The sequence below is a fragment of the Rhodamnia argentea genome, chromosome 8 (genome assembly GCF_020921035.1).
Source record: "Rhodamnia argentea isolate NSW1041297 chromosome 8, ASM2092103v1, whole genome shotgun sequence".
Classification (NCBI taxonomy): domain Eukaryota; kingdom Viridiplantae; phylum Streptophyta; class Magnoliopsida; order Myrtales; family Myrtaceae; genus Rhodamnia; species Rhodamnia argentea.
The window spans coordinates 1,627,570-1,642,604 of record NC_063157.1 but is presented as its reverse complement, the minus strand read 5'-3'; the positions used below and the strand labels follow the sequence as shown (position 1 = coordinate 1,642,604).

Genomic DNA, 15,035 nt, shown 5'->3' with positions numbered 1-15,035 from the left:
GAGCAATTCGCCGTCGACGACCTCCTTGATTTCTCCAACGAGGACGCCGTAATGACCGATGGATTCTTTGACAATGTCGGCGCCAACTCGGCCGATTCCTCCACCGTCACCGTGGTGGACAGCTGCAATTCCTCCATCTCCTGCGGCGACAACAACTTCTCCGGCAGCTTCGGGTCCCGGAGCTTCGGCGACTCCAGCTTCGCCGGCGAGCTCTGCGTTCCGGTACGGAAAAAAAAAAAAAAGTCTCGAGCTTTTTCGTATTCGCTCTGTTCGCGAATTCAATTCAGAAACGGGACGATCAGTAAAACAGACGAGTTTCGAGAAAAAAAATGTGCGACATTCACGTAACGAATTCGGTCTTTTCGTTTGAATTCACGAACCGGGATTGTCGCCATGTTCTGTACCTTAATTCTATCGAATCGAGTTCGCATTCTGGAGGGATTTGCGTCTTCATTATGGCCGAAATTAGAGCAAAGAAGAAGAGAAATAATCAGGAATGCAACTTCTTCCGATTTTGAAATGAAAAAAGTTGGCTGTTGCAGTTGTATTGATTGATTAATTAATGTGACTCGATCCTGTGGTTGAAATTTGAAATCTACGAATGATGATGGTAAGAAAATTACCTGAAAGAGCTAAAATGGTGGTGGATCGTGCTTTTTCTTAATGATTTTGTCGTTGTTGCAGTATGATGACTTGGCTGAGCTTGAATGGCTGTCGAATTTCGTGGAGGACTCGTTCTCGACTAAGCAGAACCTCCAACAGCCTCTCCACTTCATTCCCGGATCCAAACCGCCCACGCCCGAATCATCCTGCTCCGACGCCCTAGCCCGGTCCGAGCTCCGCGACCTCAAGCCTGCCGCCACCGATGCCGATGCCGATGCCGGCCCCCCGATTTTCCTCCCAGAGACGCCCCTCCCCTCCAAGTCCCGGAGCAAGAGGTCCCGTGCCGCCCCTTGCGACTGGACCACCCGCCTCCTTCACCTCTCCCCCGTCAAGCCTCCCAAGACCGCCCCGTCCTGCGTGAAGAAACGGGAGACCCCGGATGGGAATCCGGACTCGGTGCCCCGGAGATGCCTCCACTGCGCGTCTGAGAAGACGCCCCAGTGGAGGACTGGCCCGATGGGGCCGAAGACGTTGTGCAATGCCTGCGGGGTCCGGTACAAGTCGGGCCGCCTGGTGCCCGAGTACCGGCCCGCCGCGAGCCCGACCTTCGTGTCCACGAAGCACTCGAATTCGCACCGCAAGGTCGTCGAGCTCAGGAGGCAGAAGGAGGTCCACAGGGCGCATCACCAGCAGCAGCAGTACTTCGGACAAGGTCCCATCTTCGGCGTGTCGAGCGGGGCCGACGAGTTCTTGATCAACCACTGCGGTGGACCCGCTTACCGGCATTTGATGTAGCTCGCGATCTAGTAGAAAAATAATCTCACCTAAAGAAGGGGAACAAAAAACTCTTAGCTCGCTAGTGCTAACTCAAATCAGTTCTTAGTTTCTGTTCAATTTTGTTCTTTTAGATGTAGATTGATGATGAGAAGAAAAATGGGGAAGGGGGAAAAAGATTGTATTTTTGCTCTTAAGGCTGAAAGTTTCTTTCCTGTTTTTGATTTCTTGGCGAAATTGGCAAGTTTTGGCGTAAATCCTCGGGAATCTATTTGACATTTGACAGATCACTTAAATTCGGTTGCGAAATGGACATTCCAATCCTAAATTAAGAACACAAGGACGGCACGAATTACCCAAAAAAGGATAAGTTTTCTTTCACGTAAAGGCAAAGAAGAAAAGAAGGAACGACGAGAAGAAAAGTATTATCAAATCGACTAGGTCGGTACAATTGAACTATGAGATAGTTGAATTGAAGAAGCATGGCCTCTTATGTTTTGTTTTTTTTCTTTCGAAATTAACTCCTTGTGAAGATAGTAGAAGAAGCATGGGTTTCAGTGACGTCTGAACGGACGTACCATTTCATGTCGAATGAGATAAAGTTTGTGAAAACAATGTGGGAACAAATCGAGAAATTTTGGCCGCTTAGCTTGCAAAATGGTGCATATATAAAATAGAGAATTAGAAACTTGCACCGGGTTCGATGTCAAATTGTCCACCCGATCCTCGACATTTGCCTCCTCCTCATGGACCAACTTCATCATGTGATCTGTCGTGTCATTTTCATTTTTCGATTTTTTATTATTATTTTATTATCGTTACTATTTGTATTGACCTTGATTCAATGGAATTATATTGTTTCTCGGTTATTTGATCAAAGGATGGCCGTGCTTAGACCGATAAGCTATTTAGTATTTAATCGAGGAGATTATCCGCGGTCAAACATGTCTTGTATTCTATGAGCTTTGGCGAGCCTTGACTCTCGTGTCAAGTTATGTGCAAATACGATGCGTATTGATCGTCATTTTCACGATTTGTTTGGCTAAAAATCAACACTAAGTCGCAAATATTTATATCCCTTGTGTTTTCGGCATTAAATATTTGATAATTCGATGCAATTACTTCAGAACATAGACCCCTCAAAGCAAAGTAGATGTTTTATTTGCCCCAATGAAAAAAAAAAGCAAAAAAAAAAAAAAAACCTCCATTGTTTTAAGTTCTTCTCTCTAGTATTTAATTCCTTAATACAAGGGTGACAAGAGCTAATTATGCCTCCGTTTGAGTCGGAAAAGTGGTACTTTTGTACGAGGCCTAGTATAGATCTGAAGTACATTTTGACCTGTACATATATCCTTTTCCTTCTACGTCCTAACCTACAGTTCTACTGACCTAGGCAAATCGAAATGATCCTTAGAAACAAAATTGTGCATTTTTTCCTCGTCCCACGTAAAGAAGACTGGGAGAATGTGAACCGATACATAAGTGAATGAAGACAATGGACTTGGGCTCGGTTCAACTTTGAAAATGAATTTTGAGCAAATGCAAACGTTCTTAGCTTAATTGGCTTTGGGAAAATACAAAATATTATTTGGTAAAAAATGCTTTGAAATGCAGCTTTGGACTGAGTAGTATTTGGCAAACGAAAAGTTGTCAGGGACTTTTGGCTGTGTGTGTGTATATATATATATATATTCTATTTCTTATTTTATTTGTTTATTTTTATTTTCAAAAAAAATATTTGTTCTGTTATTCAAGAAAAAAGGTACAACCCCGAGGATGATCTCTTTTTCCTGATTTTAGGGTTTCCTTCCCCTTCGTCTTCTCCATCTTCGCTTCGTTGATGGACTTTGAACCCCACAGGCATGGAGGCAGCTTCGTCGCTCCCCCACTGAAGAGACGAGTCAAAGTTGCAATCTTGCAAATCCAATGTAGATCCTGTAATTCCTCTGGCGAGGCTGAGCAAGACGGTCCAGAAATAAGAAGCATGTTGATTGCCCGAAAGGGATCGGACGCACCGGCAGCTTGATTTGGGTTTCCAAGTAGGACAATTTTGGATGCATGAGGCTGTTTGGGGGGGATATAATGAGGGGTGTCTCGCAACGGCAATAATCCTTCGACCTCAAGTTCTACGCAGCGCAATCAACAGCAGACACATGTGCCTCAAGCTATTTCTAGGCAATGTATGATCTGGATGAACATTAATTTACGTGTTAGGATATGAGCATAAGGAATTGGATCTGTATGTGTGATAATGCATCGAACAGAATCAATGAGTCCATAATGACCCTTCGTCGGCCATCCTCTGGCCTTCGTTGGCCATTCACCCACCCTCCGCCCTCCTCTACCAGATTCACTGAAGAAGATAAACAACAACTAGCAACTAGGGTTTCACTTTTAAAGGGGGTAAAAATGGAATTTCAGTAAGGTTTTGAGAACAAAATAGGTAACCGACTCGTTTTTATTAATGAGGCCTTTAGCATTCCGAAAATGTTGTTAGCCCAATGCTAGTCCTATCAGCATTGGGCTTTTAGCCTTCTCAAGGCTAGCATTTGATTCGATGTTCCTTGAAAAGGCTTGCTAAACACCTCAACATTTCCCCAAGGGGTTTTAGAAGCTCAAAGTCCCTTGGGAAAGCTAAACCAAATACACCCTAAGTGAGCTAGACCCTATGGTACTCGTGACAGGCACGTGATTATTAAGCGCACTCATCTCTTGATACGCTTGCTCGGCTGTGAATTACAATTAACTCTAATCAAGGATTATTTTATTTATTTATCAAGTTTCTAATTTAATAGTTATAAAGTAATTGGTGTGTGCTAGTGAAATAGTCATAAAGGAGTTACAATTATTTATTAATTTTTATTAGGCGCACTTACAACTTTAAAATGTTTCAATTTTTCAAGCATGATAGTTTTTGGACATGAAGAGTTGTATCAAAATTAACAGTTTTTCGGACATGAAAAATTTTGTTCGAAATTTACAGTTTTTAGACACGAAGAATTGTATTCTATTTAGACCCAAAAATTGTATTCTTTTAGCTATTATACATTAAATGCTCCTGTTCACTATTCGCTTACTTCAACTTACATTTTCGTTTTTCTTTCGAAAGAGATACGACTATCTTTTCCATTGTTTTCTTTTAAGAGTTCTTGAAAAAAAATCATAATTGCTATATGATATTCTTATTCCGAAACTTTACTGTATGTGGAGGATTTTTGCTAGTAATCATTAGCAACGTTATGGGACAAATAATTCCTTAAATAGAGTGTGCTATTACTCTTCAAAGTTTAATTTCTAACAAACATTTCTTATTGTCAACATCAATTTTTCTAATCAAGGTTGCGATTCGGATAAAGGCCAATGCAATTGGTCGGATGGGATGAGGGCCCATGATGCTACTCATATTCGAATGGTAGATCAGGGAATTTTTGTTAGGATTAGGCGTACAAACCACCTTGAAGTAAAGAGTAGACACAAGAAAGAGAAATTGAAACACAATGTTTTATCTTGGTTCACCTTTAAAATAGGGTTACATGCAGCAGATGATTCCACTATAATTAGCATATTACACCTCTTTGTTACAACTCTCAATTATAAGAGAAAGTGATTATATATAGCAGTAGCTATTCATGGGACCCCATGCTTTCCTGTCGATGGGGAGTATGAATCATGCACCCACAATTTCGACCCTAAAGTGTAATTATCAAGAACAAGAATGCCTTCTTTAAAAAACAAAAGAAAGCCAGAAAAGCAGACACTTATTAACAAGGTACATGTTCCCATGCATAGACTTATGGTTCGGGGAGAGATCATGAGATGGTGGACTTCCGGCAGTACGTACTTAAAATTTTTGCTAGTCGACATGCATGGCTGCTTCTTTACTTTTGTCTTGCAGCTCTGCTTCAGACACGTTCTCATCAACAAAATAGACAGAGAACCATGGAGTTGTTGTCTATCTGTCTCTCTATCATCCATGTTGGCTTTTTTTTTTCAGAAAATGCAATGATTCTTGTATTGTCCCCCCCTTTTCTTCTTTGCACTCGATGATATAATTGCGTTCTCTTTTCCCTTTCTTGTTTTTTTGCCAAATAAAGCTTAATCTTCCTTCTAATTTTTTCAGATGTTTTGCTTTTATTCTTATTGATAGGAGTCTCTTCTTTTTTTAGTTACTTAGTCATTGGTGATGGGGAACTTCTCATTGGCATCTGATGGAGGATTGGAAGAGGGGGGTGGGGATGAGCATATGGTATTTATTTGAGCCATTGGCCTGGTGGGCCATTAACTCCGAGCATTCTATCTACAAGAGAAGTTTCTAATTCAAAGATGGAATCACAACATATGTGCATTTTGTAAGAAGCTCTTAAATTCAATTGACAATAACACAATTTCAAAAGGTGGGTTTCATGGAGAAGTTGATAAAAAAAAAAGGTCGAGATGTTACGGTTTACTTAATAATTTCCCCGATATATTTTTATTCATTTTGCTTCAAATATACATACAGAATGACTCGATTGCTACATGATATTCAAAACCTTGATTCGTCTAGTCGTGCCATTTGTGAAGAAATTATACACGTTTTTCCCCGATTTTTAATGAAATACTAGGGCTACGCACATGATACATGTTCCGTTCTTTGTGACAGCAACTTCTCCTCGTAAGTTATGCAAACTAAAAGGCCGATAAAATTATATATGCCTATTCTGGAAGAACATAAGCCTTTTTTGTTAAATCTTGCTAAAAGGGAGAATATCTAAGCAATGAGCATTTTTTTCTAGAGAAATAAAACATTATTTTGCATATCCCTAGAAAAAAAAAAACAAGAGAATAAAGAAAAGAACTTGCTAGGGTTTCCTCAATCAGAAAAAACGAAAGGATCAAGATGAGATCCAAATAAGTTGTAAAGTCCAAAAGGAAGCAAAAGATGGGAAAGATGGAGAGAGACAGCTGTAAATGAGACGTGAAAAGAACACCCACATGGAGACTTTGATGGGGGTGTTGAGCATCCACGGGAATGAGCATATGCAGGAAGTTGAAGAGTACAGAAGAAAGAAATATAATACTAAGGAAGTTGCTAGCTAGCCTGACATTCAGACGGTACGATCGGTTATTTACGATCACACGATCAATCAATCAATGAGTGCTTTATGCAAAACAGGCAATGATGGTGTGTGGATGTACGATTGAGATTGTGCTGTATCCGACAAGAGTGTCGATGAAGTATTTTCCTAATACTAAAATGGTTGTAATTGTAAAGGGCAAGTAATGTCTGAGAGACATGAATGGCCAATGCCCTAATTCCTTGTCTATACTTTTGCTTTTCATTATTTATGATTTTGGCCCCAGAAGATTACAATAATATGACAATTGGCTTGGGAAAAAGTTGCAGACCCATACGAGCCCATTCACTGTCCTCCCTTTCACGTGGGCTGTGCACGCAGATAAACTTTGCACATAGGATTAGGTTCTCCTGGTGGGAGTGGGTGGAAAATCATCAATCCATTCTGCCCAATTCCTATATAGTCCGCCTTCAAATTTAGGTACATGATTGCCAATAAACTTACAATTATTTGCTGTAGTTTTTTTTGTCAAAAGAAAGGGAATCCGGAGAGGCGACGCATTGCAGAAGATAGGGTTCGCAAAAGTTTTTAAATTTTACGCAGGCTGCGTGTGGGCGCGCACGTGTTAGGAAAGAATCCGATAAGCTAGTGAGAAGTTGAAAAGATAAGTTGAGCAAACACCTCAAGATTAAGCTGGAGAAGCACATGGCTAAGCCAAAAGCCAGTTGGGGCTACAGTGTTAGTTATCTCGTTGGCTTCCCTTGATATTCCTTTTGTCTAGTCTTATCGATTTGCGGTGTGTTTTGACCACCTTGGAATCAGTCAAAGTGCATTTCGCTTCCTTTGACCACCTCTATGCACAATTGCTGCTTATGGACTAGCCAGCTATTTTGTGTTCTCTCTCCACGCAATGAATCAATACCAGAAGGAGAAAACAAGAAGATCTGGTCAAATTATGAAGTGCTGATCGGTTTACCCGAGAATGAGTCTCTTAGTAAGGTCCTTTCATTTAGCACCACCTTATAATTGCGTGACATATAATCTTTGTAACTTCATACCGTGGATTTAGCAATTCCTAGTTGGAAGGATATGCATTATGTTTTGTTTGTAGAGTCATTTGAGGAGAGAGTCGTGCTCTGCTTAGGAAATGTTGGTCTTGTCTTGAAAAACAAAAGATAAAGGGAAATGCTTTCCTGGCATTATTGTTGGGAACGGTATAATCATAATCGTAAATCCACACACCATCATCGCGTATTTTGCATAAAACGCTAATTAATTGAGAAATCATATAGTTAGGAATAACCGACAGATCTGTTAAACTATCGGGCTAACAACTTCTAAAGATAGAAGTGTCTTGGAAGTTGCTTAGCTTGGAGGGTTGTTTCAAGTCAAGTGTCTGTGGACACCCCCTCCCCCAAAGCCTTCTTGAGTGTTTTGATTAGTACCACCTTATAATTGCGTAACATATAATCTTTGTAACTTCATGATATACCCATGGATTTAGCAATTCCTATTTGGAAGGATATGCATCGTGTTTTGTTTGTAGAGTCACTTTAGTAGAGAGTCGCGTTCTGTTTAGGAAATGTTGGTCTTATCTTGGAAAACAAAAGATAAAGGGAAATGCTTTCCTGGCATTATTGTCGAGAACGGTATAATTTCAATTGTAAATCCCCACACTATCACCACGTATTTTGCATAAAGCGCTAATTGATTGAGAAATCATATAGTTAGAAATAACCGACAATACTGTTCGATTGTCGGGCTAGCAACTTCTAAAAATAGAAGTGTCTTGGAAGTTGCTTAACTTAGAGAGTTGTGTCAAGTCAAGTGTCTTGGAAGTTGCTTAGCTTGGAGGGTTGTTTCAAGTCAAGTGCCTGTGGACACCCCCTCCCCCAAAGCCGTCTTGAGTGTTTTGATTAGTACCACCTTATAATTGCGTAACATATAATCTTTGTAACTTCATGATATACCCATGGATTTAGCAATTCCTATTTGGAAGGATATGCATCGTGTTTTGTTTGTAGAGTCACTTTAGTAGAGAGTCGCTTTCTGTTTAGGAAATGTTGGTCTTGTCTTGGAAAACAAAAGATAAAGGGAAATGCTTTTCCGGCATTATTGTCGGGAACGGTATAATATCAATCGTAAATCCACACACCATCACCGCGTATTTTGCATAAAACGCTAATTGATTGAGAAATCATATAGTTAGACATAACCGACAATACCGTCATATTGTCGGGCTAACAACTTCTAAAGATAGAAGTGTCTTGAAAGTTGCTTAGCTTGGAGGTTTGTTTCAAGTCAAGTGTCTATGGAACCACCCCCCAACCCCCAACCACCCCCCAAAAAAAAACCAAAGGCCTTCTTGAGTGTTTTGATTAGTAACATATGAGATTTCATCTCTTGGATTAAAGTATTTTTATATGAGAAATATTTTCCTAACAGTACTATTAGGAACGGAAACAATCTCAACCGTAGATTAACATACCATCACCGCGTGTTTGCATAACATAATCATTAATTGGGACATTGTGTGGTCGTAAATAACCGACACTATTGTCGGACTATCATGGTAACAACTCCCTTTGTACGTTCCTCTTCTCGTTTGGTGGACTTCATTGAGTAGTGATGTTATATGCCCCGATATTGCAATTCAAAAAAGAGCGTGTCTCATCGCTAACGACCTAGTTCGGACCGAACAAACAATCATCCATTCGGCACGTAAGCGATGTATAGGACATTATTGACTACTTGCAAGTTTTTTTGTCCAAGGCATGGTGTGGGATGAGTAACTTCACGGGCTATGACCCTTCACCGGGGTCAATGAAAACGATGGTGAAGAAGATGGGAGTGGCTTGAGAGAGGCGCAAAGAGAGGGCACGGGATGCGAGTGACCGGCCAGTTCACATCGGCTCCTCAACCTCATATTTTCTCGTCGCCTAAAGTCAAATCGGCCCCGTGAACGTCGGCAAATAGAAATCATCGTATCGACCCTAAGAACTCATTGCAGCAAGTCCTATATATAGTTTGCAAGCCTCTAGGGTTTTGAAGGAGACGAGGCGACGTCGTCGGGTGTGTGATGGGATGTAGCGACCCGCCATTGATGCCAACTGAGATCCTCCGCCGGCTTGTGATCTTGCCGATATGGCTAGCACTTGTTGCCCCATTGAGATGGAGCCCCGCACCCTGCGTCAAGGCCAGCTCATCCATGCCCGGGTACTTCTCTCTCTCTCTCTCTTTCTGTGTCTTTCCGGTTCGAGTTCACTTCATCACATGTACGTGCTTGTTCGGCAGCTCGTGCAAACTCTCGCGCCTATCGTTCGAGATTCGAGCTAATACGCTTTGTGCGGGAGCCCCTATAGAGAGAACTCGAGTGCCGACCGAGCCGAACTCGCATAGATCGAGATAATCCTCTTGCATAAAGAATCATGTGTCTGTCTAGGGTTTAGTAACATTCATTAGATGTCTTCTTGTGTTTGAAAAGAAGTACAGTCTTTGATGGCTTTCTTCTTTCTATTGAGCAGGAAGTTGCCGAAGACGTAATTCAAAAGATGGAACCAAATAAAGCCACATCCATATTCACCGAGGCAAGTCTCGAACTCTAAACCAATGTACCCAATCTAGCACCAAATGCGGAAGAAAATGTCCCGTAAATGCGTTGTATGTACTAAATGAAATCTGTATCGTTACATACGGTGAGAATTACGAGGAATTACCATATTCAACGGTTCAGATTCAGTTTAGCATCCATGTTATACTCATTAAATACTTACTCTAAAAGGTGATGAGGAGCATTCCAACTGTCGGTTTCAAAACAGAATGTTTGTACGAGTCGGCGACTGGCATTAGGACTTTTATGCTGAAATCTCATCCAATTGAATTAACGCGAAATGCTCGACCCTTGTAGGGACTGAAGCTGACCAACCCCACAAAGGACGCTGGGCGTTCGGCCGAGCACGGAGAGGAAGTCGGCGGCGAGCCGATCGAGTCACAAAAGCAACGGGCGGAATGCATCGAGAAACCTTGCCAGTGCTCGTGCGCGTCGGGGTTGGGCGAATCTCCGGACCAACCCGAGCTCAAAGAGCCTGTTTCAGCACCATTCTGATGCACCCGAACAGCCTCCTCCTCCTCCTTTCTCCTCCATCAGCCATTTCTGTACTTGAATAATAAGGAGTGTCTTGTATGTAACGAGGCTCTTGTTCGACATGTCTATGTTTCCAGACGATGCACATTTGGTAGTAAAAGCCCAAGTGCTTCAGAAGCTCACTTGATGTACTTATCGACTTTTTAATATGAACAAAATGGTTATTTTTCCTAACCAATTTTTTTTTTTTTTTGGCCATGTCCATATTGTCAAAATTTGAGCTTTTGTTTTATGGCTAAAAGGGCCGATGTCGATGGAGAAAATTGTTTTAATCTATATTCAACTAATATAACCGCCGGATGACGCCAAGGTACAAAGCATATAAAAAAGGTGAAATCCATCGTGAGGTGTGCGGAAAAATTTAGATGTTAAAGGAATTTTTGAAGTATAATGTACGAAATTTAGTCAATTTCGACGCTTACGTGGACGCTACAATTGGGAAAAATTTTATTCATGTTATATTACGAGGTTATTTCAATTGAATTTCGCGGAATTTGGTGGCGAAAAAACTTGATTAGAGAATTTATGAAAATTTGAATGTTTTGTTCGGACAAGATTTAAAAGAATAAGCAGTTAATTAGAAATAACTCGTGATTTTTCCTTTAAATTCCTAGTAAAAAATGGGCCCGCTTTTTTTTTCAAATGAAAGAATAAGAAGGAACTTGCGTCTGAAGTCTGAACGCGTCGTCCTCTTCCTTGCGCTAGGGTTTCGAATCCCTTCTCTCCTCCCGACGAGAGGATCGCCGGAGAGCGCCGCTCCGGCGGCCCATATCGCAGCCTAACGAGCAATTCAGGTAACCCTGGCCGTCGCTTCCTTCTGATAACACATGTGCACGGTCGTTGTTGCTCGTCTGTGGTGCAGTGTAAGGACTATGAGTGATGATTCGTCGTACGTTCTTTAGATTGCGAGTCGGAACATATATCAGCTACTGTCTGGTTGCTTTCATAAGCCGAGTTTGATCTTTTCGTATTGTGTAACATTTTCGTGGGAAGATGCCGATCGTTCCCAAAAAACGATCCATTTCAGCGAGTGAAGTGAAGTATCCTCAATTCAAGAGACCCTAACTTTTTTACATTTTTTGTTTGGCAATAACAAGATTCTAGACCATAGCTCTCATGCGTGGAGTTAATGTAGTAGTGTTCTTGTTCTTGTCGGTAATTTCTTTTTGGTATTCTGGGATGCAAGCTAGACAGGGGACTGAAAAACTTGCTGGTGATGCTCAGGAAAATTCCTAGAGGCACCATAAAATGAGCAATACGGTGCAGAGAACTCCTAGGTCAGGTGGACGGTCATTATTTTTCCAAGATTTGGCGACTCCTGTTTCTTCCAGGAGGGGAAAGTTTTCGAGCCCTGGCCAGGCTGCTGCAGTGTCCGCTCTTTGGCGAGAAAATTTCGGGGCTTCAGATCTTCCGCCACCTCCCATTTACACCTTGGAAGATCGCTCTGATTTCTCGCCAGAATCTGGCATTCCTGACTATCCAATGTCCCCAGAGATCAAGTCGGACCCAAGAACCCCAGCTCAGAGCTCTGGCCGGGATTTCTCCACTCTTAAAAATAAATCTGAGGCAAGCACTTCGTATGCTCTTAAGAGTGGGCAGCAAAACCAACAGGGTTCAGGGAATTTGAATTGGTGGTCGCCTGCAAAGAGTCCTAGTGAGCCGGAGGATAAGGGAAAAGGTTCACCAGTTGAGGGTGTTGTTCAGCATAGTGCACTTATCACTCTTCCACCTCCAAGGGAAGTTGCTAGGCCAGAGATGCAGAGAAATTGCTTGCCTGCGGGTAACCTCGACGAGGAAGAATGGGTTACTGTCTATGGGTAATGTTCTCATTTCCTTCTTTTATGAATAAATTTCATTTCAGTTCTAGGAATTGGAGTACTGTCTTGATTTTTGTCTTTGAATACCACATCTTCCTTACAGTTGCTTAATCATGTTGTGGCTTGCTGCTGTTTATCAGTCTTATCTGTCTTTATGTGCTATAATTGCCTCGTTTTGAGAACCTGATGGTGAATGACACTAGAAATGGATTTGAAGTAGTTTTGAATTCTTAGTTCCATCTTGATAAATGATCTGGTGAGTGTTGCTGCGTTACTTTTTGCATTTACTCGAATTATATGTGGGCTTTGGCTTTTATTTAATTACCATTCCCCCATTTTTATGCACCCATCAGATCCTTTTGCCAATCTTTGTACATGATTCATTTCCAATATCCAGAAACTCCTTCGAGAATTTCATTTTCTCTAGCTTGCAATCTTGAAATTCATTTTTTTTCGCACCATCCAAGAGTAGTTACTAGTAACTGTCAGATAATGTCTCCAAGGTATTATTGCATTGTCAAGCATGTTCGCTAGGTTTGTTGCCATGAGTAGAGTAGATGTTTTAGGCAAACTGCTCCATTAGTTGCCGTCTATGAATAAATGGCATAATACACTTATATCCCTTTTCTGGTATCTTACTTGAAATATCGAACTGAGCGTAAACTGCAACAGCTCAAAGGGTGGTCTTAACTGAGATGCGTATGATGTTTCTGTTCAACCAGCAGAGACTGCAGGTGTTATTGGGTTGCCAAAGTGCAGATGAGACTGACAATGGCTGCTAGAATGCTATAACAGTAAAAATGAGATAAGTCGGAACTAGAATCTTTTTGCGAGCTTTCTCAAAGTAAGTGGGGCAAAGAGAATAGAAAGTACTGTATATGTAGGTAGATGCTATCATCATTTGTACATCAATGTACTGCATGGATTCTGACGTTTAAAGTAAAGATCAATGAGAACCCATAAAGTGTGGAAGTCTTGAGAAGGTAGGAGAGCTTGTTTGTGTTTGGGACTGCTGGAATACGAATACAAAGGAATTGCTAAAGAAGATACCAATGAGACTCCAGATTTGGGATTGTTCCATGTGGTGACTTGTGCATGTGCATGATCTGAGAATCAATTTTAATCTGTTTCGTGATTACTGTTGGTTCAAGTTGCAATCCTCGGTACTTGCTTCGGATAATTGAGATTTATTGTGGATGGTAGCAATCAGGCTATGTCCCTGCATTTTGCTGGAAACTTTCATGATGAAATTGTTATGCATGCGCTTCAAACGCTAGTAGCATATTGCTTGAAATCTAGTGGTCTTGAGTTTCCTCTTTCGTTTTCTTAAAGCGTATTCTTGGGTCCATTATATTAAGTGATATTTTCATCTCCAGATTTTCTCCAGGTGATACCAATTTAGTTCTAAGAGAGTTTGAAAAATGCGGTGTAGTATTGAAACATATTCCTGGGCCAAGAGATGCAAACTGGATGCATATTCTTTATCAGGTTGGTTTCCCTATCAACTTCTCATGTATTTGGCAGCACTGTCGATGACGTTTTTATTGCACTTGTAATGATTACTTCTCTCCTGTGCAGAACCGTGCTGATGCTCAGAAGGCACTCAACAAGAATGGGATGCAAATAAACGGTATACTTATTGTTGGTGTGAAGCCCATCGATCCTATGCAACGGCAAGCTCTGAATGAGCGACTCAACAATCAAGGCTTCATGCCTTTGCCTCCACCAACCAGGAGTACAGATTTGGTTCCTCGTAGATCATCTCCTCATCCATACTATCTCCAAAATGGCACTTCTAGCAAGAATCAGTCAGGAGGTGCCATTGCTTCTCCTGCCAAGTCTGTGGTTTCCAAAATTATGGATTTGATGTTTGGGGTTTAGGCAAGCAACGCTGCTCACTCAAACAGTCTAGGCAGCAACCTTGAACAGTTTGAGTGATCCATCATCTGGGAAGAGATTTTGTATTCTTAACTCTCCTTTTCTCTTTTTCTGTTGTTGCTTTTTCGGTGATTGTGTCTGTATACTGCAGAGCTGGGATCCAAAGGTTGAATGATGAGTTCTTGTTTTGTTCTTTAATTGGAGGCAAACAGAAGATACAAAACATGGACAATGTTCCAGTGTACCTCCTTGTCCATTGTGGTACCCTCTACGTATGGGCCATTGTTACCAGCAGATATTGGAGGGTTTTTACTCTCTTGGACATCCCAAACAGAGAATATGCAATTTCGACATAAGAGTCTTTTGCATCAAGATTGGGAGAATCATATCTTATCACAGGATTATAATCTCACCATTGGCATATTTCCAGAAACAACCCGACTTTTGTTTGAACAGGTGCAACCTTGCATGAACAAACATGTTCATGGATGCACCACAAAAGATTGCTACGGACAGGAAAGATACGGTCAAAACACTTTTCAGATGCCAATGTCAATATACTAATGATGAATAAATGAGATCTCAGCCCATCGTACCCACAAAGGAAACGTGACATATTGTGATAATAAACCAAAAGATTTAGACATTGGAAGTTTCACAAGTAAAAGGTAGTAAGCGTAACCCTGTAATTCTCGTTATGAAGAACAAGTCTACATTTTCAAGCAATCGAAAAGATGGTTGCAACTAAACTCTGGATATGTT

The 15,035-nt window shown here is 41.2% G+C and overlaps 3 protein-coding genes across 4 annotated transcripts; all 3 read left to right on the top strand.

Moving 5' to 3' along the window:
- LOC115738010 (GATA transcription factor 12-like) lies at positions 1-1,630 on the top strand. Its single transcript, XM_030670487.2, has 2 exons — positions 1-222; positions 685-1,630. Exons 1-2 carry the CDS (start codon positions 52-54, stop codon positions 1,396-1,398), a joined length of 885 nt encoding a protein of 294 aa, XP_030526347.2. The 5' UTR covers positions 1-51; the 3' UTR covers positions 1,399-1,630.
- A 7,666-nt stretch (positions 1,631-9,296) lies between these two features.
- LOC115738049 lies at positions 9,297-10,673 on the top strand. The gene is made up of 3 exons (XM_030670535.2): positions 9,297-9,650; positions 9,959-10,021; positions 10,342-10,673. Exons 1-3 carry the CDS (start codon positions 9,579-9,581, stop codon positions 10,537-10,539), a joined length of 333 nt encoding a protein of 110 aa, XP_030526395.1. The 5' UTR covers positions 9,297-9,578; the 3' UTR covers positions 10,540-10,673.
- Positions 10,674-11,242: 569 nt separating this feature from the next.
- LOC115738038 (nuclear pore complex protein NUP35) lies at positions 11,243-14,628 on the top strand. 2 transcript variants are annotated; one of them, XM_048283256.1, is made up of 4 exons: positions 11,243-11,372; positions 11,765-12,395; positions 13,772-13,883; positions 13,974-14,628. In XM_048283256.1, exons 2-4 carry the CDS (start codon positions 11,827-11,829, stop codon positions 14,274-14,276), a joined length of 984 nt encoding a protein of 327 aa, XP_048139213.1. In that variant the 5' UTR covers positions 11,243-11,372; positions 11,765-11,826; the 3' UTR covers positions 14,277-14,628. The 2 variants fall into 2 exon arrangements, with proteins under 2 accessions (XP_048139213.1, XP_030526382.1); XM_030670522.2 differs by lacking the exon at positions 11,243-11,372 and adding an exon at positions 11,406-11,712 and having other exon boundaries at positions 11,803-12,395.
- Positions 14,629-15,035: the final 407 nt, after the last annotated feature.